Below are 24,898 nucleotides of genomic sequence, written 5' to 3'. Positions count from 1 at the left end.
TATCAAGCGATAAACTGAGTTTATCGATAGACTCAGTTTATTGTTCGTTAAACAGAGTTAACGACGATAAACTCGGTATATATATCAAATTATTGCACATGTGGCGTGACAAATCGAATTTGATAAACTTGGTTTATCGAGCTATAAACTGAGTTTATCGATCGAAAACAGAGTTAACAGCGATAAACTCGGTTTATCAAATTATTGCACATGTAGCGTGACATATATATTATCACATGTTTTTCGGTTGATAAACTGAGTATATCTCGAAAAACATGGTTATCCATCCCATCGTTTAACAGCAATAAACTTGGTTTATCGAATAATTGCACATATGGCTTGCCATACTGTGACCTAAATTTGATTAACGATTCAAATCTGTGAAATATGTGACCTACATAGGCTCAAGCCTCAGCATGTGATATACAGTATACTATATTAAGCAAGCCCATGAACTCATGAGTTGACTTATGTGTGCACACATACTGTAAGTCTGTACTAGTACTGAACAGAATAAATAGTTCAAGCATTACAACATAAAGTTGGAACATGAAAGTAAAAGCTCTGTAACATCTAGCCATGACATAATCGATCAATTAAAATGTCAAACCAAAAATCCCTGAAACAACAACATTTACAAGGAAAAGAGAAACTGACGACTTCCTTATTGCCTTAGAAACATTATACAAAGTATAGGATTTCTCAAGTTATCCTACAGTAGTAATTGACACTGCATATGAAATCCCCTTTATATACATAAGCTGATTAAAGAAGGATGATGGTACAAAGGCAATAATTGAGAGTTATGTAGAAAGGAAGGTTAGTTTATAAAAAAAATGAGAGTACATTACATGGAAAACACCAACCCAAGCACCATCTTTGGCTTATAATGTATAAAAGGGAACATTGTGAAGAACAACCGCCCCACAAAAGTAAGAAAAGTCTGATTCTGTTTTACTCTGGGACAAATATGCTAGTTTATAAGTCCTCTTTGGGTGAGCTGTCATTTGTTAAATCTGTCATGTCATACAGTAGTGCCATTAGTATATTTTAAGTTTCTCTTCATTTCATATTTTCAAGGTAGAATGTTAACAATGTTGACACTGAACCAATGCCATCATGTAAACACCTTCAACAGTTTATGATCATTTAGCACAAATTTGAAAAACTCATCTCTGTTTCAGTAAAATAAACATTGTATTAAGAAGGAAGGAAAACATAAAAATAAATATATATTCATAAAGCACAGGTGGATTACTGTACATCTGGCTTGATCAAGTCTCCAGACTTGTACGTTTTGAGGAAGCTGTTCATCACAGTTAGCTCTATCACAAAAATTATAGACTAATAATGATAGATGGGTTTGTGTCTCCTTTAACTAAAAGAGCTACAGCTAAAGCACAGGTAGCTTGCATGATGATGTCATAATTAGACTTGATGAAGTCTCCAGCCTTGTGTGTTTTGAGGAAGTTGTTCATCACAGTTAACTCTATCACATAGACTAATAATGATAGATGGGTTTGTGTCTCCTTTAACTTAAAGAGCTACAACTAAAGCACAGGTGGCTTGCATGATGATGTCATAATTAGACTTGATCAAGTCTCCAGCCTTGTGTGTTTTGAGGAAGTTGTTCATCACAGTTAACTCTATCACATAGACTAATAATGATAGATGGGTTTGTGTCTCCTTTAACTAAAAGAGCTACAACTAAAGCACAGGTGGCTTGCATGATGATGTCATAATTAGACTTGATCAAGTCTCCAGCTTTGTGTGTTTTGAGGAATTTGTTCATCACAGTTAGCTCTATCACATAGACTAATAATGATAGATGGGTTTGTGTCTCCTTTAACTAAAAGAGCTACAACTAAAGCACAGGTGGCTTGCATGATGATGTCATAATTAGACTTGATCAAGTCTCCAGCTTTGTGTGTTTTGAGGAATTTGTTCATCACAGTTAGCTCTATCACATAGACTAATAATGATATGGGTTTGTATCTCCTTTAACTAAAAGAGCTATAGCTAAAGCACAGGTGGCTTGAATGATGATGTCATAATTAGGCTTGAACAAGTCTCCAGCTTTGTGTGTTTTGAGGAAGTTGTTCATCACAGTTAGCTCTATCACATAGACTAATAATGCTAGATAGGTTTGTGTCTCCTTTAACTAAAAGAGCTACAACTAAAGCACAGGTGGCTTGAATGATGATGTCATAATTAGGCTTGATCAAGTCTCCAGCTTTGTGTGTTTTGAGGAAGTTGTTCATCACAGTTAGCTCTATCACATAGACTAATAATGCTAGATAGGTTTGTGTCTCCTTTAACTAAAAGAGCTACAACTAAAGCACAGGTGGCTTGAATGATGATGTCATAATTAGGCTTGATCAAGTCTCCAGCTTTGTGTGTTTTGAGGAAGTTGTTCATCACAGTTAGCTCTATCACATAGACTAATAATGCTAGATAGGTTTGTGTCTCCTTAAGGTAAAAGAGCTATAACTAAAGCACAGATGGCTTGAATGATGATGTCATAATTAGACTTGATCAAGTCTCCAGCTTTGTGTGTTTTGAGGAAGTTGTTCATCACAGTTAGCTCTATCACATAGACTAATAATGATAGATAGGTTTGTGTCTCCTTAAGGTAAAAGAGCTACAACTAAAGCACAGATGGCTTGAATGATGATGTCATAATTAGACTTGATGAAGTCTCCAGCTTTGTGTGTTTTGAGGAAGTTGTTCATCACAGTTAGCTCTGTCACATAGACTAATAATGATAGGGTTTGTGTCATCAACATAATAAACTGGACTACTTAAGACACAACCCACTGTATACCACCTGACCATTCACCTTGAGTGATACAATGTTACAACTACCTGATCAATCAATAATTGTGACACAATAATAAGACACTATACTGTACACCTGTAGCTAGGACAGCTCTCTTCAGGGGCGTATCCAGGATTTTCTAACCCGGGGGCGCGAATTACTATCTAAGCGGAGCGCCACCATCGGTTGGCGTGCAGCGTACAAGAAAATTTCTGGTTTTGACACCCCCCAGATCACCGGAAATGACACATCTCGGGCTTGAAAATGACCAACTAGATGTTCACGTTTGCCGGAGAACCAAGTATTTTCCCAATATTTTTTTTTTCATCCATAACCTTTTTGAAGATTGTCACCAGTCAAGCATCATGTTCGACCTCATCGCCGCTCCTGTGGATCATTGCTTTTGTAGGTGATCCACAGGAGCGGCCCACACAATACCTGTCAGCCCCACTTTTCAAGGTTTTAAGCCCATTATTAGTTCAGACTTTGAAAATTCACACTTCTCGTGAAATAAATTCACTTCAAAACATACCCATATTGTTGCACAAAATTTCATCTATGGACAACCAATACAGAAAAACCTTCTTCAACCCCTAATAGACCGGTCATAATTGCACGAGTAGAGTGAAGTATGTTTAGGAATGTTGGTCAGGGAAATTTCGAAAATTCAGACACAGTTAATTTATTGGTGCATGGGCGCAGATCAGTCTTGGATAATGGTGTGGATGCGTGTCTGTTCTCTAAAACTATCTAAGCGGAGCGCGACCAACGCCCCCCCCCCCCCCTCGGATACGCGCCTGCTCTTGCACATGTTTCGACATTCTTGTACAGATATCACACCACAATTAGAGGAGTACATGTCTGCCTGAATCATGGTTAAAATCCAAAATCAGAAAAAAAGCCCTAAAGTGACCTACTGTTAGTGTATTGATTTTTGGGCCTTCTCTGAGTCATCATCACACTGATGTTGATGCTTGGATGTGAAGAAGATGAAATAAACAGCTGATGGTCTAAAAATCTGCAGGATTGGAGGTGATTTAAGGTATTTTAGCAAAATAACAAGAAGATTCCGCAAGAAATAACAAGAAGATTCCGCAGTGACAGCTGGCAGATGGATTGGGGAGCATTAGGCTAAACTTTGAGCTCTTCTAACTCAAAATCTAAACGGTCATGGTGGCAAAAGATGAATGAGTTGTGATAGCCTAAGCCATTAGCTATGATCATATGGTGGGGTAGGACATGTCAGTTGAAAACTTCTATCTATGCTCTATCGGCCTTGGAAGGTGATGAGTTTAGTGTGTAAGTCAATGGGAGCAAGTAATTGTGGTGGACACTTACAGGGAACAATCTAATTGTTAAACATAACAAAAGGATGTTGATCAAAGTGAGGGGGTAATAGTACATTCACAAAGCAGAACTGATGATCGCCATTAAATATTTAAATGTGTCAAAGTAAGTGGACTTACTTTTACACGTTCTCTTACACAGGCTCTTTAGTGGACGAGCATTTTGCTAAGAGGTTTTGTTTAATTTTATTTTCATTAAATATTCACTTAATTATTCGACTAAGAATTCTAAAACCAATGACAGCTTGATCTTACATATATTGATCTGAGTTGAAACATTGCATTGCTATTAAAGTTGATTTATTCCTGTATAAGTTCACAACCAAAGTTAAAGTCATTAATCAAAACAATTTCCAAATGTCTTTTATTCTGTCATATCTTCCCTCCAAATCTTGTCTATTCTATCCATTTGAACTATTTCTTAAAGGTATTGAAGACTCGCCCCAAACCGCGTGCGGCCATCTGAAAAAGTTAAATTTCTGTTGCTTGCAAGTGGCATTTTGTTTGTGTCGCTACAAAATGCTGACAGTAATGAAACGTGATACCTTGTTATCTTTAGCTGGACCTGAGATGTCCATCGCTGTACATATCGTCTGTACACTGTGCTGTGGGTATTGACCACAGCTGTATGTACTGACTGTACACTAGTGTCTAATTATTGATGGTAGCAAGCTGTGTGTGTATTTTCTGGGATCAATGGTGGTGTCTAATACTTTTGTTACACCTCATTCGACACTAGGTCAGATTACCGGCATTAGACGTTTCTTTGTGCGCGAGTCTTCACACCCTTTAACGAAAAGAGCTAAATTCATAACCGAACCACTGTTTACGGAAACAGGGCTTTAGAACATTCTCTATCCCCCACATAGTGAATGGTCAAAGGAAGGAATAGAACCAGGTATGGATGAAGTTCACGTTGGAATAAAATTGACAATTAAATTGGCCTACACAGTAAACCATATGTGACATATATAACCATCGATGGGCCATCCTGCAGAGCAGTGATTACGGAACAGAATAAACTGGTACACTTAAAAGTTAAATCAGATTTAAAAGTATAATGGTATTTTGAGATCACATGACAATGTAATCCTGTTATTGCTGGGAAGGCAATTTGGCTAAAAAGACAGAGATTTCAGGACAACTTTATGTACAGCTGCACTGAGCGACTCCATATAGAAGATATTTGAGAAGTTGTTTAATCTGGATCTTAATTGAAACTTTGTGCAGAATTCATAAATGTAAGTATTTATAATGGTACACTTACTGACATGGGCATAGCACCTTTGTTTCACAATATATGTGTGTTGATGTCTAGATAAATAATACAGTTTGTGTAGAAAAAGCAAACAACAAAAAATGGGGAACCAGCAGGCTGTTAAAGGAATGAAACGCAGTTAAATGAGAAGGAAATCAAATCTAAAGTATGAAATGTATCTCTGAATGGAAATGAGGGCAGTATGGCAGATGGCAATGGCCCAAAATAACCACTTCTCTTTATCCAGAGAGAGACAGGCATTATCCCCCTACAGTACTGTACCACATAAGCTCTACCCCCTTTCGTGGGTGGCTGTGGCAGCTTAAGAGAACAAATAATTAACTAGTTAATTACTTTGAGGTTGGTAGTAAATTGATTAATGAAACTGGAGCATGAATGACCATTTTTGGACTCTCTATCATATTTGGGATCAATTGATGACCTTTCAATATTTTAGGCCTAACTGTCAATCTTGATTTGGAGTTCACTTTGATAATGTATTTGGGCTATTGGATTAATGATAGAAAAGTCCATAAGAATATACATATAATAATATATATATAATATAACTTGCACTATAGCTTGTCCCTACTGCAGTCAATTATCATTTTAATACGGGAAAATTAAAATGGACAGTTTGAAATTTTGATAGATCATATTGCTTTGTTTAAAGTGAAAAATACTATGATGAGTCTCAGTGACATACTGTAAGCATAAACAAAAAGTTGTGGCAACCCATAACTGCCATCTCACTTACAAATAAGATGTAAAAAAAAAGTTAAAAAGGGCACAAAAAACATGAGGAATTACTTTCGTTTTGGAAGCATGCAATTTCACACATCAAATCTCATTGTCCTTTATTGGGTTTCAATTCCAGCAGGTTTGTTGCATCTTCCTGTGACTACATGTGTTCTACGTAATACACACTTCCTCCCCCACTGCTCTCCCCCCCCCCCCCCACCAGGGAAATATCTGTGTCAATGTGTGTCATAATCACACATTTTCACATAACTATCAATGGGAATTTCAGGAGGTTTTCACATGCACAAAGGTGCTTCCCAATATACCACTTCATTATTATTAAACTTAATTGGTTAAACTAATTGATGCATTGGTATATAAAGCTATGAACAACAGACAAGATTATAATACATTACAAGCTCAGCACAAACTCACAGACGATGGTGGGATATAAAAAATAAATACTGACAAGATTAAATGATAGTAGAAGATAGTGGGAGATACTGTACAAAGATTAGCCCTTTAAACCAATCTCTACTGCAAGACATTTATTTGATCATCAATGACCTTTGAATTTGGGTAGTATGTAGTGCAACTGTATATGGCTAGTAATATCTCATAAATGACTTTACAGTATTCTACAAAAGTATACAACAAAACTATACTACTAAACTATACTAGTACCCCCCCCCCCAACCTCTTGCGAGGTCGAGCAGGGGTTAAACTCCTTTTTGTTGTTGTTGTATGGTAAAATGTACAGACAAGCCCCTGGATATGTTATGATATTTGATCTGCAACCTGCACAATAAAACATTATAAGGTCAGAATCTCAGCTGCTAGATGTGATAACATTACATTGATGGATAGAGTTCAGTATAGTTGAGAAGTACCTACACACATGTATATATCCTTAGTGAGAGAAGGTAATAGTTGAGTCTTAGCGATAGAAGGTAATACTGTAAACTGAGCCTTGGTGTGAGACAGTAATAGCTTAGCCTCATTAGTGAGAGGTAATAGTTGAGCCTTGGTGAGACAGTAATAGCTTAGCCTTGGTGAGAGACAGTAATAGCTCAGCCTTGGTGAGAGGTAAAAGCTTAGTCTTGGTGAGAGGAAATAGTTGAGCCTTGGTGAAACAGTAATAGCTCAGTCTTGGTGAGAGGTAATAGCTTAGCCTTGGTGAGAGGTAATAGCTTAGTCTTGGTGAGAGACAGTAATAGTTTAGCCTTGGTGAGAGACAGTAATAGCTTAGCCTTGGTGAGAGGTATTAGCTTAGCCTAATTAGTGAGAGGTAATAGTTGAGCCTTGGTGAGACAGTAATAGCTCAGCCTTGGTGAGAGACAGTAATAGCTCAGTCTTGGTGAGTTCAGCCTTGGTGAGAGGTAATAGCTTAGCCTAATTAGTGAGAGGTAATAGTTGAGCCTTGGTGAGACAGTAATAGCTCAGTCTTGGTGAGTTTAGCTTTGGTGAGAGTTAATAGTTTAGCCTTGGTGAGAGGTAATAGTTGAGCCATGGTGTGAGACAGTAATAGTTCAGCCTTGGTGATAGAAGGTAATAGCTTAGCCTTGGTGAGAGACAGTAATAGTTTAGTCTTGTTGAGAGGTAATAGTTGAGCCTTAGTGAGAGGTAAACAGTTGAGCCTTTCATCAAAATATCTTTCGTGTGCATGGTTGAACCTGGAAAGACCATTTTGAAGGTTTGGTCCAGGACGTCATCAAACAAGTAAGTGAATAAAGAAGTTTGAATCAAAACACTTAAATTCAATCAATTTCTCTTCAGAAATATTGGCATTTAAACATGGGCATGCAGGTAATTTTTCCAAGTTAGGTCAACAAGGATCAGTTGGCTTGTACTGTAACAGTTGCTGCTCCAAGCTGTACAATTTTCTTATTGCCACCGTGTTTGGATGACCGCCTTTTCGTCATTTTTCATTCGATTTTGCTGAAATTTTATGACTGGATTGTGTGAGTTAAGTTTCAATACATACAGTCATATTTCCTCAATTTGAAGGTCATTTGAAGTCACGAGAGGTCATTTTCTGAAAAGTTAAAAAATTCTACTTCTCCTAGAGTGTTTGTCTAATTCTGCTGAAATGTTGTGGTAATAAAATTTGCAGTTATAACATTTGCAATGTGGTAAACCAAACTGGTTCAGGAAAAATATTTTTGTCGTCATGTGAGGGCCCAAAACAGGGCCCTTCTGTAAAGTTTTCAGTCATGATGAAATGTAGGCCACAGATCAGATACAATGACCATGAAATTTGTTTTTCAACTTTTGGTATTCATGACCAGTATGCATGTGAGTAGCAAAATGTCTCCCATGAATTCCTTTCATTTTGGCAAAATCATTCCGCCTGTGGGAGACTTGATCAAGTCAAATATTTACAGTTTGTTAAAAGGCTTCCTATCTTGTTTGATGTCATTCTCTGTTTGTGTGTGGAATACGACATATGGGAATGACGTGTATTGTTGGAGCTGATTCCAATTTCTGCTCTTTAACTTTTCTCTGTGGTATGTCGATTCAATTGTAAAGAAGTTGCAGGTTGTACCATTATTGTATGGGTGCAAGTTTCGTGTGTAATTTGGGGTCAGCGCAACTCACACCTGATATCCACAACATTTTATCAGATTTAGCAGAGGAATAATTTTCTTTACGTTATCATTCTATTATTGCATGAATGAAATCTACGAAAAGCATATACAGTATACTGTTGTTGGTTCTTTGTTTTTGCAATGGGGCATAGTTTATACCTAGTGCTAAGTACAATGATCTATTGCATAACATAAGTTTGTGACAGTGTTTCCACTACATGAAGGAAATTTTTCCACAATATTACAATATCGGGAACGTTTTCGGGGACTAAGAAGGGGCAGATCATATACACCCTACAGTAATTAGGGATAACAACCGTTGAAATCAGTCCATTTCGGGAAAAGTTACAAGACCTTTTTAATGATATCTTACAAGGATAACATTGGCCATACCCTGTTACGATGAAGTCATCCATTACAAATCATAAGATCATTTCTTAAAAAACACAACAACCACTCAGTTTTTGTTTTGTAGGTCTTTAAGCAAGTGTTTTGATAACCTTACCATGCAGCTAGTGCTTACAGGTAGATACTTTTATCAAACCTAATTATTGATGTTATATAATTGTCATTTAACTTTGAGGAATTTTGTCTGATTTCGATCCCAAGCTCCGGGTCTCACTTGCAGACTAAGTAAATGCAGACCACACTTTGGAAACTAAGATCAAGGAAGGATCAGAATTAGAATCAGCACCCAGGGGTTAAATACAGTATGTGATGTGAATACAGCTCAGAGTTGATCAATAAGGCTATGCATAACGAAAATGTTGAAAAATAGAACCAAATTGACCCCACTTTCATTTCTCAAACCAGAAGGGACTATAAAGTCATGGAAGACACCGCACAATAACACTGCCAATTAGCTATTTTGGATAGCTCCTACGTAAGAATCTTGTTTCCTGGTGAGGATTTGGGGTAAGAGACCTACTGATTGTGGGGCGTACGATCTAACCCAGGGTTTCCCTAACTTTATCCCCCCACGAACCCCCTGTGGATGTGAGAGTTGTCCACAAACCCCCAACTTTTCGAGACAAGATCTGAGTCATTATTATACTATAATATGCACAACAGCCGGTGTCTGTTACATAATTCAGTTATTTATAACATGCACGGTACAGTACTACTATGGCAACATATGGAAGTGGAACGCGAAAAGAGTTTGTTGATAGGTTCGACTTTTGTACATTACTAAATTATATGATATATCAGATTTTAGTTCAACAAAATGGAACTCTATATTTGACTTTCAGAAATGTCTCAGGAACCGCCTGTGATGGACTCACACACCCCCTGGGGGCTCATGCACCCAGTTAGGGAACCCCTGGCTTAGATAATGCAGTGGTTGGGGAGAAGGGACATGGGAGGGGGGGCGGTAAATGGTACTTAATGGTATGGAAAACCTCAAAATTCCTGCCCGGTGGTCACTAGAGCAAGGTTTGATGCTGAGCAGGGTGGTCTGTTTCAAACGAGAGAAGATTCAAGTTGATCGATCGATCTTGTTTTGATGCTGAAAAAGCGAACGCAGAGTTCGGACACGTAATATAAACGCAGCCTTACTTGAGGATGCCGACCCATATAATCGAAATGCTATCTTTTAATATCAAAGCAATTCACCAACTGTTAATAATAATAATAATACACAGTTCTTATAAGGCGCAAATAAACACTAAAGTCTCTATGCTTTGTGTACAGCTTAGCCTTGGTCATTGGTAACTTGTCACACCTACACACCAAAGTGTGCACAATTCAATCAATCTCTCCTGGGGCACCACAGTGCACCACAACCACGTGTCCCCCGGGGGACTTCCCATAGGATGCAGCCACAAACCGGCGCACGCAACTATATTTACAAGTTACCTCGCAAGTCCTCATTTATACACCTGGGTGAAGAGAGGCAATGGAGATAAAGTGCCTTGCCCAAGGACAATAGGCAATGATCTGACCAGGGCTCGAACCTGTAATCCTTAGATCACCAGTCCACTGCCTTGACCACAACGCCACAATACTACTGCATCACTGGCTCTCTGTTATTTGTAGATTTCAGAGGTCATAGCAATGAGTCTACAGATGGGGCTGAGACTGATGAGGAGAAACTACATAAGTGTCCTGGATCAATTAACATCTCAGACAACGTCAACATCATCCCGGAGAAAGACGACGTGTCTAGTAAAGTCCCAACCAGTCATTACGAAACATAGTTCAATGACATATCAGGTAAGGGCTAATAAACTCACTTTTCTTACCAGGGCTTCTTGGAATGCTTGCTTCCAACAAAGTTTTCATCTTCTTTCACTCCTACTAATACAATTCATGACCATAATACCAGACAACAGTCAAATTTATTTTGTGAACATACCTATTCTGTAACTTCACAACTAACTGTTAGATACACTGGTCCTAGGTTTTGGAATACCCTAGATACCCAGGTCAATAATTCAAAATCACTATTACATTTTAAAAAACAACTAAAACGGTCTTTATTAAATAAGCATGTGTAAAGTTTCTAGTTTCTTTTCCTATGTTTAGGTGTTTTTTGGTGGGGGTGGGGGGGGGGGGTTGTGTGTGTTTTTTGTTGGAGGCCTGGCTTGATAAGCTCTGCTTCTGCCAGGTCTCCCCCACTTCACATCATTTGTATATATCAATTGTTTGATTCCTATGGAATGTATTTGTTATTTCAATTGTTATATGCTCACTTTGTTTATGTTATGGTGAAGTGGAAATAAATAGTTTTCAATTTTCAATTTCAATTCTGTTTACCATGGCGGTAAACCAATCACAGAGTTGAAATATTCTTCAGTTGTATTTATGACTAGCAGGTATTGTAAATAGGCTGCCCCATCTTATTAAAGCTAATGTTACTCAGCCCGGATTGTTCATGGATGATAACAAACAAAGATATTGAGATTGAATACAATCTGATCAACAAATACAAACCTTGTTAAACAAACACTAGAATGTTTGTACTTGAATATGTTACAAAGAGTATCAAATTCATTACTGAGTTTAGCAAGCAAATTCGGTTCTCAGGTGGTGTTTGCCTTCAATGTGCTTGTTGTAGATACTGTTACACGTACAGAACTGACAGTGATCATTTGTACTAAATTTGGGCGTTCAGAAATGACGAGAAATTTCACTCCCTTATTTCCGGAACCTACATTCTACTTACTCAGGTGTTTTGAAGTTGCTTCTAAAGAGGTAAAGAGGGATTGAAGAATAGAACTCAGATTAGATAAAAAGTTTTAAAAAAATCACTGACATCAGTCCAGGTATTACTTTAACGCCACATTTCACCCTGGCAACAAGAAAGGCTTATCAATCAAAGTGGCTGGAACACAAGACTACCAGTTTTTTTTTATTATAAAAAACTGATTATTTTTATATTTAATACTGTTACTGGGAAGAGGTTGGGGAAAGGGGAAAGGGAGTGATCACTCAAGACTTTCTTAAGTGTATATCAACAGAATTTTACAAATATTGGAAGAAACTGATGGTAAATATTCAAGTTAGATTCTAATGTCAAACATTTATGTAAATATAAAACAATATTAAAGGCTAAAAATGATGATACCAAAACTAAGTGGGTAACAGGATATTTGTCAACTTCTCCTGAGATTATTAATTTCCTCCCCCCCATCTTTTTCGTTTTCAAGACTTATGAAGGAACAAAACAACAGCCCTACCCATTGACGAGATCAGAGACTGTTGCCTTTCTTGAAGACCGTCTGGGTATAGAGCACCCACTAGAATGTTACAAGGAAGATCCAGAAAATCTCCTGAACAGGATCGCTGAATGTATCAAAAAGAAGGTGCCGTTCACGACGGGACATTTATTTGCCAGACCTCTGAATGAAACGAGTGACATCATCGGAAAGTATCATATTTTAAGCGGCCATGGAGGGTCTTGTGGTACAATTAATCCCTTCACAAGCGCCCTGCTGCAAAACATTGGGTATAAGACCAAGGCACTGAATGGATTTGATCCTATACAGGGCTACGTCGTCCACGTGACGACTGTCGTTTGCGACGTCACGTTCCCTGGAAGCAGACATCTCGTGGAGCCTGGAGCAAGGCCGCCTCTCCTGAGAGCTATCCCGTTAGATTTTGTGGCAGAGTCTCCCGTGTACAAATGCCACCACATGTACAACAAGTTCTTTAAACAAGATGGCAGGTTACTATGGTGTGCAAGAGTGCCACAGAAAGCACTTGCATCCTTGTCGAAACATCATCAGGTGATGACGGATGCAAATGGAGATGATTGGCAAGTCTGGATAATCTACTTGCTGGAAGAACCAAATGCTAGGGTAGTCTTTAATCAATATTGGCAGCAATTGTCAAGGGGAGAGAAAAGAATGTCAAAAGGTGTTGACATTTTTGTATTCACAGGTTTCCAAAAGGATAAGTTTGTCGTAGTAGCGGGAAGCCCCGAGAAGCTCACGTTCAGTAGTTTTGATGAAGATGGCGGGGCAGAGAAATATGAAATGACCGAGAGAGAACTGAAAAGCTACTTTGAAAAGACATTTTCAGAAAACTTGCTGGACAAAATTATTAAAGCAAACTACAAGTACTGTGTATAGAAATCAATTGAAAATGATCAATTTGAATTCAGGAAGGTTTGAAGACGGACACAGATAAAAGTGTTACCTGTAATAGAGACTGTTAAAACGACTTAGAACAGATGACGAAATGCAAAGTACTTTTTTATCTTTCTTCTCTCCTGAATTGTAAAAGATTGGTAAAGACTTCGTTGTTATAAATCCATGATCGTGAGAGTTCAGTAATAATTCTGATGTTTTCTATCATTATCATTAATATTATTTTAGGTTTACAGTCTTGTACAGGGCCAAGGCCCTTTCACACGACTTTTACAACTTAACCCTGGTCATTGGTAACTTGTCACACCTACACACCAAAGTGTGCACAATTCAAACAATCTCTCCTGGGGCACCACAGTGCACCACAACCATGTGTCCCACGGGGACTTCCCATAGGGTGCAGCCACAAACCGGCGCAAGCAACTAAATTTACAAGTTACCTCGCAAGTCCCCATTTATACACCTGGGTGTAGAGAGGCAATGGAGATAAAGCGCCTTGCCCAAGGACAATTGCTCAAGGACAATATCTTTCTGTATGTCAGTCTTAATTCTGCACTCAAAGAGGCCAAGCATTTCTCAAAAGCCTGAATAAAACTTCCGTATGTTATATCATGACATCTGCCTAGTAATCTCTGACTCTCTGAATCTAACCCATTAATCTCCCCAAAACTGGTCATTTATCAGGGTGCTCAATATTAACCATCATGTTACACTAGCAAGGTAATCCATTTACTAGATGATGAAGTTGAAGTGCACTGCACTTCACATGGAAACACTTTGCTACAAATTTATTTAGCAGACTTTACCCACTTAGTTCAGTTGTTCTGTTCAGCTCAGCTCAGCTCAGCCCAGTACAGTCCAGCCCTCCCTAGCCGAGCTTAGCCTATCCTAGATTAGTTTCTTTTAGAATCCTCAGAGTAAAGAAGGCTACATAAAAAGGTCGATATGGTGAGTGACATCAGTGGAAAGTTCCACCATATGACCATGAGAGTCATGCAGTATCCTTGATCCCAGATAAAGGGTATGAAGACTTGCACACAAAGAAACGTCTCATGCCGGTAATCTGACCTAGTTTCGACTGAGGTGTAACAGAAGTGTTAGACACCACCATCGATCCCAGAACAAACACACACAGCATGCTACTGTCGGAAATTAGAAACTAGTGTACAGTCACTACATGCAGCTATGGTCAATACCCATAACACAGTGTAAAGAGTAGCGATGGACATCTCAGCAGGGAGTTGTTATGTCCAGATAAAAGATAACAAGGTATCACGTTTCATTACTGTCTGCATTTTGTAGCGACAAGAAAAAAAACTTCACTTGCAAGCAAAGGATAGTTAACTTTTTCACAGGTCGGCACGCGGTTTGGCGCGAGTCTGCAATGCCTTTAAGAACTAATGCCCTCTCGTATAGCACCAGGTATCAGACCAAGGCACTAAACAGATGTAACCCTACACCAGGTTACATCTGACTGTAAGTATCGGTCCTCAAATCCCCTGAAACTGAAAGATATTTTAGTATTGCCTTGAGCAAGGCCAACTCTCCTAAGCGCCACTCCCGTCAGGTTCTGACAAACAGCCGACCCGTTAGGAAGCCAACGGAAGCTCATTTCTACATTCCATGATCATGGATGACCGCTCCCTTTATGTCCGGAATTCTAAGAGAATCATATGGCAGGGGAGTAAACAGTCCAACTGTTTCTTGCATGCTGACCTTGACACACCTAGTTTACTTCTATTGTTTGTTTTCTTCTACTTCTTCTTCTTCCTTGTATTAACCAATGATACCCATTAGTGACCTAGCTTATACCAGTTTCAACTTAAACTTGACAGATACCAGTATATCATTGTAAATTAGAAGTACCTACTTCCATCAAACGAAACTCTGTACTTAAAACCCTTCAATATTTGGCACCTTTCAGGGGCTTGTAAGATTAAGGATAATTTTATATCAGCAAGAAATATAATATCGAGATCGTGGCTCCCTTAAATAATATGGATATCTCGGTGAATGAACTTCATTGTTTTACCAATACTGCTGGAGATTTTCTGCAAGTTTAGGTCAAAATTCACATCTTTATAGCATTTGGTGTTAAAAGTTTAGTGAAAGTTTATTGAATGCATATAATATGGTAATGTACGAAACAGGCTGCACCCCCTAGCCTGGTGAACCTTTACATTATGCTACTGTGTCATGATGTTAGTTGGTAATGGAACTGGAAGAGAGATTTCATGTACGAGAAAGAGCAGACAGACCAGTTAATGGGCAATCCGGCAGTGTCCCTAGGGCCCAGAGCAATTCGAGGGGCATAACCCTCAATAGCCACCTAATCAGATTCGATATCTCGTACATTTGCACCCTTATCCTTGTGCGGGGAGGACCCCCTCACTGTTTCATTACACACTTTGCTGCTGATGTAGAGGGACGGAATGGTCCTTTTTGTCCAGGATGCCTTGATGGGTGTCACTTGGCCGCTTAATTGGATATAAAACTCAAAATGTCGGGATGGACAGTGGTGGACGGTTGAATATCCAACTCACAGAGGAGAACAGATTTAATTTACTTACCACAGGAGGTCATCTGCAGTTCCTTTGCCGATGAGGTAATGTATAAAGACCGCATCGGACTGACCAATCCTATGTGCTCTGTCCTCTGCCTGCATTAGAATCTGATAAAAATGAAAAAGAATAAATAAATACAGTCATGATCTTTACCACAGTGAAATTCAAGAGGAATGGAAAAACTTCTTGAGATAGGTGAAGAATTTGAACTTATCTGCCGTCAATAGACAACATCTCCTCCCCACCGCCCCCCCCCCTTGGTATTGCACTAGGTGCTTATGTTTCGGAGCATAGATATATACGGCTTTTCATTGCAAATTATATTCTGGCCTCACTCACTCCAGGGTTCCAGAATAACTCTGCAAACAGGACCAAGGATGCGGCTGTCAGGGTTATGCCAGAGTTGGCAGCCATGATTGACAAGACAGCCACACGGTATTTGTCCTTTGTCTGGAAATCCTCGCAGAACTTGAAACGCTGTTGCGGTGGCGTGCTACCATCGATCCGGATGTAACCGACTTTCTGCCAAAGGAAAATAATAATAATAATAAACAGTTCTTATATAGCACAACTATGAAGTCTCGCTGCGCTGTATAAAAGAGAGTGAAAGATATGTATGTACACAAGATACAATAAGAGTAAACATAACAATTATAACAATGAAAACAGGTGTGTCTTCAAAACAGTTTTGAACATCTCCACAGACACAACATTCTTTATGTTGAGAGGGAGTTTATTCCAAAGGAGGGTTGAGGAGTACTTGAAAGATCGCTAAACAAAATACAGGATATCGTATTGGAAAATGTATACAATAAATCCTTTATATATAGATTATTATTGAGAATTTCAAGTGTTTGGTTATTTCATTCTCAAGCCCTCCCAGGCTCAGATAAATGCAATTATGATTGTGGGCAAAATATGAGTAATAGGTCTGATGTTGTATTTGTTTTACATGGAAGATGAAATGAGGGATGTTTATGAAATTCCCATCACTGTCCTTTGACAAACTTTGTCCAACCAAGAGATTTTTGATACATTCATCTCCCAGGTGATATTGTGGGACTTTCAAAACAAATCCATATCTTTATTGCAAAAAAAAAAATCTTAATAAAGGGGGAGGGGGCCGGGTAGGAATAGCCAGTCAAAAGAGGTTATGTTCAATTACCGTATCTCGAGTTAGGGGTGAGATATTATTGAAATGTGGTGGAAAATTTTTTTCTTCAATAAAAAGTTTAACATTGTTTGTCACCAGAAAATTCTTTTAGTTCTTTCAGTAACATTTATGTTGTATCCTTAGTCAGTGGCAATTGTTAATATTGGGGTGGAGATGATATAAACATTTAAAATGATAAAGTAGTACTTTAGTATCACAGGCTTCACAAAGGGCATCCATCATATCCTGATGGTGAGCAAATATCAGAAACTTCTTATCCCCTTCTAACAGATCTTCGACATATGCTCTACATGAAAGAAAAAGCATATATATAATTAAAATTTCACTTTATTAAATGTATTGTTTGTAGATGACTGATTCAAAGATGCCATAGACAAGAAATTTTTGCCAGTCCCTGGTCGAACGCATAACAAACATCTGAAAAATTGCCACATATTGCAAACTCGATGATATTTCCCTGTTGTGTAAGGTGAACAAGATAGTTTGCAGCAACTTTCAATTGACATACAGCACCATTTTTTGTAGGTTAGTCTCAAATTATGTCTATTATATCTTTTGTCTTCAAATTGGCATGGTGTCTTCAATTTTCTTTTCTATTACCTTCTTACCATTAAGTACTATTCACCTCCCCCCCCCCTCACACGTCCCTTCTCCCCAACCACTGCATTATTAAAACTGAGCCTTACCTAACCGCAGGTATTTTCAGTCTGGCTGTTTCAGCATAGTAGGCAAGAATCATGTTCCTGTTTGCCTTTTCCTTCTGCAAAGAAGACAGTACAGAATTTTCATTATTTGCCATACTGTGAAATATTCGAAACATCAATCAATTTCACTGCTTGGCTTATGTAATAAAAGATAAGTTCAGTCAATGATTTGCCCATGAGAACTAATATAAAAGTTATTCCGTTTTAGAAATATCAGTTTTAATACTCTATTAACACACCTTACTAAAATACTGCAGCTAATGTAAATACAACAATATTACAGCACCCACATAGTATTAGGCAACTAAAGAGTTTGATGGACCTTTTCTTTATTTTAAATTCAACATCTATCTATTCCACAACTACAGATGAGTTTTGCAAATAATGAATCTATCATATTAAGTTCTTTAGCATGATCCAATACCGGCATTGGGTTCAGTGAACACAGTTTCACATTCACCTTGACAGTCTTAAAAGACATACAAAGAGTCAGTATTAAAAGTTTCCACCTTCAAGCAACAGTAGGACATCACACACTGACAAAATGGCCACCCAGTGGCATTAATGTTAACACACCCATCTGTCAAGTTGATGAATAGTTTTCTCGATTACATTAGAGGATGGGGGGCTGGGGGGTGGGTGGGTGGTTCATCGCAAAGAATTCTATCACAGATGCTGAAGGATGATAGTTGGGTTTTGCTTTGTTCTCATTACATGGAAATATACAACCACAGAATGTTTTGTACTTCAAGAGCCACAAGATTACATGTGAAAGGGAAAAAAAAAGGACACAGCATTGCCACGTGTGCTAAGGTGTATTTTCTGTTGTGTTTTCAATAGCTGCTGACCATGTGTGATATCAGATGAGGTTTACCACTGGTTTTTAGGTCATTTTAGTGAGGAAGAAATGTTCTGAGGGGATTAACTTTAAGGCTACATGAGCAAAAAAATGGTTACCTTGGCTGCAGTTGCTAGTGATTTCAGAGTTGATCCTTTGGTCTTTATACTTTTTGGATCCATGATAACCTGGAATAATGAAACAGAATTACCATAAAATTTCAATTTCCATGATTTTTCCATTTGCCCATTCAGACCTTTGCCAAAAAAAGGATGGTGGTTGGGGAAGGGGAGAGGAGGGGGGGTTGCTACTACCAGTTATACCCATGGGTCAACAATCGACTTTCAACGGCAGAGGTGGAGGCAGAAATACAATTCCATACATTTCACAGAGTAAAAACTGAAACTAATCCTAAAGTTTACACATTACAAACTGCAAATCACTGTAAAGCTGAATATTGAATCCAAATTTAAAATCTTAAACCAAAAGGCCTTTTTGGACCTCCCCCTCCCCCCACCTTTAAATGTAGAATTCAAAATATCAATGACCTATGTTAATCCATTTGGTATAAAATATTTTTGGTCATCAAATCAATATGAAAATGGCATTGAATCATATACAGTCAAATGCCACAACTACAATCTTTTTTTTAAAACTGTTTTTAGATGAAGTGATTGAACAGTTCTTCACTGAACAAGTCCAGTTATTCAGTGTGAGTACAATGAGTACCCGGGTACGAGTACCTTTTGTCTGGTTTTGGCCGGCAGCTGTGAGAGGACGTCGCTCTTCAGCCGTCTGATCATGATTTTCCTTTCCAGGATCAGCTGCAGCTCGGAGAGATTTGAAGAACCGGAATAGTCCCAGCCCCAGGCATTCTGAGTCGATGAAATGGTAAGAATGGCAGCGTGGAGTCAGTAAAAGTACATAAGCAAGAACCATAGCAACGACCTTAACTAGCAGCTCTATAAACTTGTCTGTCTGTTTGCTTATCTATTTGTTTGTTATTTGCTTGATTGGCTTTGTTCATAAAATTGGATTGTGGAAAGAGAATATTTTATTTTCTTATGCCTTGAAGATGTTGTACTTATGACAACTTAAGCCATTTATCTTTTTTTCTTCAATGGAACCAATGGAACTTAATTATTACAATTAAAGTGCACAAAGCTTAATTTCAAAGAAAACCTGCAGTCTTACCAACCCCCCCCCCCCCTTCACCTTGTTCAGCTCCCCAGCCCTTGGTTACTCTACTGTGTTACGTTATAAAAAAAGTACTTTTCGGTTTCAATAAAAATGTACAAAACGTTTCATAGATACTTAGCAGCATCACTAGTATCAAAAGGGGGACATTAGCATTCAATATTATGTAAATTAGTATGTAAATCAGTATGTAAATTTATTTTCACAATATGCAAATGCACATTCATCGATCTTGTTCCCTTTGTTTTTAATTCTGTGTTTTTGCTTGAAAAAAAATATATTGTGAAAAGAGGATTTCAAGTCTCTCAAAAACACTTTAAATATTATATTATTAAAAGCCTCAGCTATTAGTTTTTTTTTAAATTTAACCACTGACACTCACTTCATTTAGTTTAATAAAACTGCAACCATTCCCCATGACCATATTAAAGTAACTATGGTAGCGGCCACATGTACTCACATGACTTTGTACTATATTCGGACTATCATTATTCGTGGACACATGCATCAGTGAGTAAGTTATGCTTTTGCAAAGCTATCAAGTTGCGTTGGGTAGGTCAGTGGTCATGGTTTTGACTATGTTTCGCGGGTTTTTAGTTGTAAGTAGTAGATAATGTCAGTGTTTATGCTAAAATGCATAGTCGGACAATGCAATTGCGGTCACACGCATGGTTCTTCCTCCTAACCATGGTCGGACAATGGTTAATTCGGGGCTAACGATGCTAACAACCATCTTTAGTGGACGATGGTCCGATGATCGTTGGACCATAGTAGAGAGCGGTCACACGCAAACCGAACCATGGTCCGACCATGGTTTGGACCATCGTTATGTCTGAAAAAATGTACGTGTGACCGGGGTCTTTGACTATTCTTCTCCATCATGCATGAAATATAATGATCCATATCCTTTGATTTTATGACATACTGTAGAGCTTGATATATCAATAGCATCAATGTAGTGTAACTACTACCAATAGTCTGGAAATGTTGCTTCACTATTACTAAATATCCATTAATAAATTTCAGCTGATATTCCCTCCAACTGTGTTTATGTCCTTTTTTTGTATTTTGTATCATTTCTCATCTCTATAGACAGATCTATCAATATTTCACTCAGCTAGTAGAAGGATTATAAATATAATAAAACAAAGAAAGAAGTAGCAACCTGTTTAGCGTCGCAGTAACGCAGTGCAAATTCGTGGAATGACGGGAACAAGGACGAGTGAATGGCCTGTATCTGCATGTATAGCTCAGACGGCCTGGAGAGAGCTGGAGTCCCTGAGAGGAGTATTCTTCTTGGAGCATGCTGGGAAAGGTCAAAGGTTTGGCATTATTTAAAATGGAGTCAACAATCTCTTTCGTGGTCATCAAAAGAATTTGTTCACCATGAAAAGAACATGAATGTTGTTAATTTAATTTATAAGAGATTTCATGCTTTTGAAACTTTAACTTTTAAAGTTGGCACCATTAGATTTCACCAAGGAATTATAACCAAGTAGAGGAGAGAGAGAAAGGTGGGGGAGGGGGGTGGGGGATGGTGATGAAGGGAGGTTCCAATGTCATACTCAGCTCTGAAAGTTGTCAGAATCTTGCTCTTAACATTGTCAGCTCCCTGAATAAGATATCAAACATTATTCCAACAGAGTAGGACGGCTCAAGTGTCGTCATTGATTTCAAAACTTTAGTGCATAATAATGTTCAAATATATGAATAAAACTGAAAATAATTCCTTGAAATTTCAAGTGTTTTCTTTAGGTATAATTTGTATAAATTTACAGGAGAGAACAAAGAATAGAACAATGAAACCTCATACCTTGAGAATTGGCATGGCAGCTCTCGTCCTTGCCGTCTTGAAATTTTTCAGAAAGTGAGATTCATCCTGTATCAGGGACAAAACAGCCAACGAGATATTAATTTAAAGACCGTATTAAATGAACTAAAATGATGTATAAAAGCATCCGATGTTTTTCCTTTTCGGGCAAACATTCTCCTTGATTGCATTTTTGCACTGACTGTAAGACCATGAAGACACCTGTTGTTTGGAGTACCTTTTGGTGGCCAACTATGGCAAATCTTAACTCATTTGATATGGTGTTTTACGGAAACTCAGATTATCATTGCTATATGGTGTTTTACAGAAAAAAAAATCAGTTTTAAGGAATTGCCGGGAATCTTCTTCTTCGAACAATCGAAAGTTACTTTTTAAAAGCGAGTAAGAAACGATCTCATTCTTTTTGTATTCTGTTACTCGGACAATTTTCCAAAGTTGCAATGTCTTTGCCCTCTTCTTTTCTAGTCTGAATGATATCTCAGCACTTAAAGTTAAACTATTTAAAAGTGCATTTTTATGATGCTTTAGTATCACGAAAGTCACTTGTGTCAAAGAGAACACTTTTTTGAGGAATCCAAAATGGAAAAAAATTCTCTTATTAGAAAATGCTCTTTATGACACTTTACTTTATCTAGTGCAGTGATGTCCAAAGTTGGGGGGAGTGGGGTACGGCCCTCCTCCCCAGGGGGCAGTGGAAAGATCCAGGGGGCAGTGAGGGATGGTAGGGGATGGTGAGGATAAACGGAGTGGTAGATATCTTGGCTAGTATCAAACAAGTAATTTTGGGATTACACCACTGTGTCAAACAGACAATCTGCAGTGACTGCATAATCCTGTTCGGCTAGAATGAAACAATATCAAACAATAGGGATTGTCTCTGAACACTTGCAGTGCCTATTGTGTTAAACTGTTGAGGACAGTAGATTATGTCCTATGGAGCCTGGCTGCATTATGCTGCAGCCCCCTCAGTATCCTACTGGGCTTCTGACACTGTACCTTCATGTCCTGTGTGCTACCAATTAAGCTGTTAACCCTTTAGTTGGTGGCAAGGGTGCAAATGCACAGGGGCTAGGGGCAAAAGGCTTACATACATTGCTAAATAGCCATTTTATATCCTTGAGAAAATATAGCCAGGACCCTCCTTTGACAGTTACTAATGTCCAGCCAATCAAGCACTCTGGGATAATATTTTGATCTTTAATGAAAGCCAGAATCAACAGCAAAATGCAAAATTGTACATGGAAACTTGTTTCTGCATAGTTCAATACAGAAGTATACATTAAGGAATAGATTTAAAAATGCCAAATGGCCCCTAACTACACTCAAGCAGCCCCTGGTGCCACCAAAATTACTCTCAACTCGGGACCAGTTTTCACAGAAAATGGCCCTAAGTACTGGTTAGTGGTGATCTCTCTTTAATTCTGTTAGACAATTAAAGCTTTTTGGAAAATCCAAACAGAAAGTTTAGGTTTGCCAGGGAGACAACCAAAAATTCTTCAAAGTCCTTCCAGAAATGACACTATAATTGAGCAGTCCTCCAAACGTTGAGGCCCACGACCCAGGATAATATATGAAGACTGAGCCACGACCCACCAGACCCACATCCTTCAGAATCAATGCTCAAAATGCATGACAGCTAGCTTGGAATATGGCCTTTATAACTTCAACAACAACAAAATAGCTTAATCGGTCTTTGTGAGCAAAATCTGAAAAACTGCAGATAAATTTTCCAAAGTCTAGTAAAGTCCTGAAACTGACCAAAAGCTTTTTTCGCAACCCACTTGGGGGAGGGGGGGACGCCCATATTTTGCAAATGGCTTTATGCACCTACCATTACCACAACTTGGTAATTCTGCGCCGCTAATTCTTTTGACCTCCTTGACATGAGATCGTAACTGATGATGGTGACCAGACCAGAATCGATCTTCCTTTGTCCTGACCCAACCACATGGATATCCTCTGGGTCGAGCGATGGTACCCACTTCTCAAATGCCTGGGGAAGAAGGCAAATTGTAGTTCCATACGCAGAGTAAAAAGTCTTATGAAGTAGCCCCCTCATTCAGGCTTTTTGGCACAAAAATACAACAAACCCAACATTTTATCCAGCTTCATTATTTCATAGTTCAGTTAAATCTGAAAAAGCTGGGAGAAAACGATGAGCAATTGTTCAGAATTTTTTTTATTTTGGCTTTCCATTTTAACTTTGATTGAATGAACAGTATTATAAAATTATGAATATTCATGTAAATCAGTGTATACTGTCCAATCGCATGTTTACTTTTGATACACACTCCATCAGCATCACCATTGCATAGATTTCTTTCAGAAAAGGATTCAAAAACAATATTTTTTGGTTCCTCTTGATCTTTTCTGTTCCATCAAGGTGACTTTGTGCTTCACTTGCAAAGTTTTAGTCTCTGGGTTGCCTGTGAAAAATGATTGTGGATCACTCATTTCATAGAGTGATGAAAAAGCACCCAGGTGATGAATTGTTGAGGATCAAATCAAATTCATTCGATACGGAAGGGGGAATTAGTGGGCGTGGCCCAGGGAGCGAGGGCGCAGTGCTAGAACGTTTCCAAATGTGTAGTTAGGTAAATAGGAAAGTGCAATTGTGGAGTGGGAGACAGGTAAGAGAGGAGCAAAGTAAATCTATCATTTAGGAGGGTGGGGACTCTGGGCAGGGATGACATAGTTTAGTCAATTGCAATGATAACATTTTGAATAATTTTTTGGAAGTTTACCAACATTGAAACCAAAATCTGCTCTAACTTATTCAGGGCATAATTAATTTTTATACTTATAATTGTTTTAGTTTTGAGTCTTGTAGCAAAGCCATGTAAGATTCTTCCTTCTGCCAGGACTTTGGAACATTTAAAGTCTGATAGTCACCGGTAACTTATCACACCCACACACCCAAGTCTACACAATTCAAACAGTGGCTCCTGTGTCACCACAATGTATCATATCTAATTAAACTCCTGGGGAACATCCCACACAGTGAAGCCATATTCATACACACTCTGCAATATATAAAGTGTTGTGTACCATATCTACTGAATCTCCTGAGGAACATCCCACACAGTGAAGCCATATTCATACACACTCTGCAATATATAAAGTGTTGTGTACCATATCTACTGAATCTCCTGGGGAACATCCCATAAGGTGCAGCCATATTCCTACACAGTCTGCAATATATACTGTACATGTTACCTCACAGGTGGCATTTAATGTACACAAAGGT

At 38.4% G+C, this 24,898-nt stretch overlaps 2 protein-coding genes across 3 annotated transcripts in view; one reads left to right on the top strand and one right to left on the bottom strand.

Moving 5' to 3' along the window:
• The window catches only part of LOC139959077 (SWI/SNF-related matrix-associated actin-dependent regulator of chromatin subfamily A-like protein 1), a 67,745-nt gene that overhangs the window by 30,481 nt on the left and 12,366 nt on the right, over positions 1–24,898 (bottom strand). Inside the window, exons 6-14 of the mRNA XM_071956639.1 lie at positions 23,483–23,644; positions 21,634–21,699; positions 20,986–21,126; positions 19,367–19,498; positions 18,743–18,811; positions 17,768–17,841; positions 17,268–17,367; positions 16,247–16,429; positions 15,914–16,014 (exon numbers count right to left, since the gene is read on the bottom strand). Coding sequence (XP_071812740.1) covers positions 15,914–16,014; positions 16,247–16,429; positions 17,268–17,367; positions 17,768–17,841; positions 18,743–18,811; positions 19,367–19,498; positions 20,986–21,126; positions 21,634–21,699; positions 23,483–23,644 — 1,028 coding nt within the window. The remainder of the gene's footprint in view (positions 1–15,913; positions 16,015–16,246; positions 16,430–17,267; positions 17,368–17,767; positions 17,842–18,742; positions 18,812–19,366; positions 19,499–20,985; positions 21,127–21,633; positions 21,700–23,482; positions 23,645–24,898) is intronic.
• On the top strand, positions 7,080–13,930 carry LOC139959080 (uncharacterized). 2 transcript variants are annotated; one of them, XM_071956650.1, is made up of 3 exons: positions 7,080–7,882; positions 10,789–10,965; positions 12,402–13,926. In XM_071956650.1, exons 2-3 carry the CDS (start codon positions 10,807–10,809, stop codon positions 13,323–13,325), a joined length of 1,083 nt encoding a protein of 360 aa, XP_071812751.1. In that variant the 5' UTR covers positions 7,080–7,882; positions 10,789–10,806; the 3' UTR covers positions 13,326–13,926. The 2 variants fall into 2 exon arrangements, with proteins under 2 accessions (XP_071812751.1, XP_071812752.1); XM_071956651.1 differs by lacking the exon at positions 7,080–7,882 and having other exon boundaries at positions 12,402–13,930.

The sequence above is a fragment of the Apostichopus japonicus genome, chromosome 18 (genome assembly GCF_037975245.1).
Source record: "Apostichopus japonicus isolate 1M-3 chromosome 18, ASM3797524v1, whole genome shotgun sequence".
Lineage (NCBI taxonomy): Eukaryota > Metazoa > Echinodermata > Holothuroidea > Aspidochirotida > Stichopodidae > Apostichopus > Apostichopus japonicus.
This window is presented reverse-complemented; position numbering and strand designations above follow the sequence as displayed.

What these genes read in the sequence shown, in the direction of transcription:
- LOC139959080 (XM_071956651.1), top strand. Translation starts at nt 10,807, where the DNA reads ATGAGTCTACAGATGGGGCTGAGACTGATGAGGAGAAACTACATAAGT. An exon ending in ATAGTTCAATGACATATCAG is followed by an intron (nt 10,966 to 12,401) that starts GTAAGGGCTAAT and finishes TTCGTTTTCAAG; the next exon opens with ACTTATGAAGGAACAAAACA.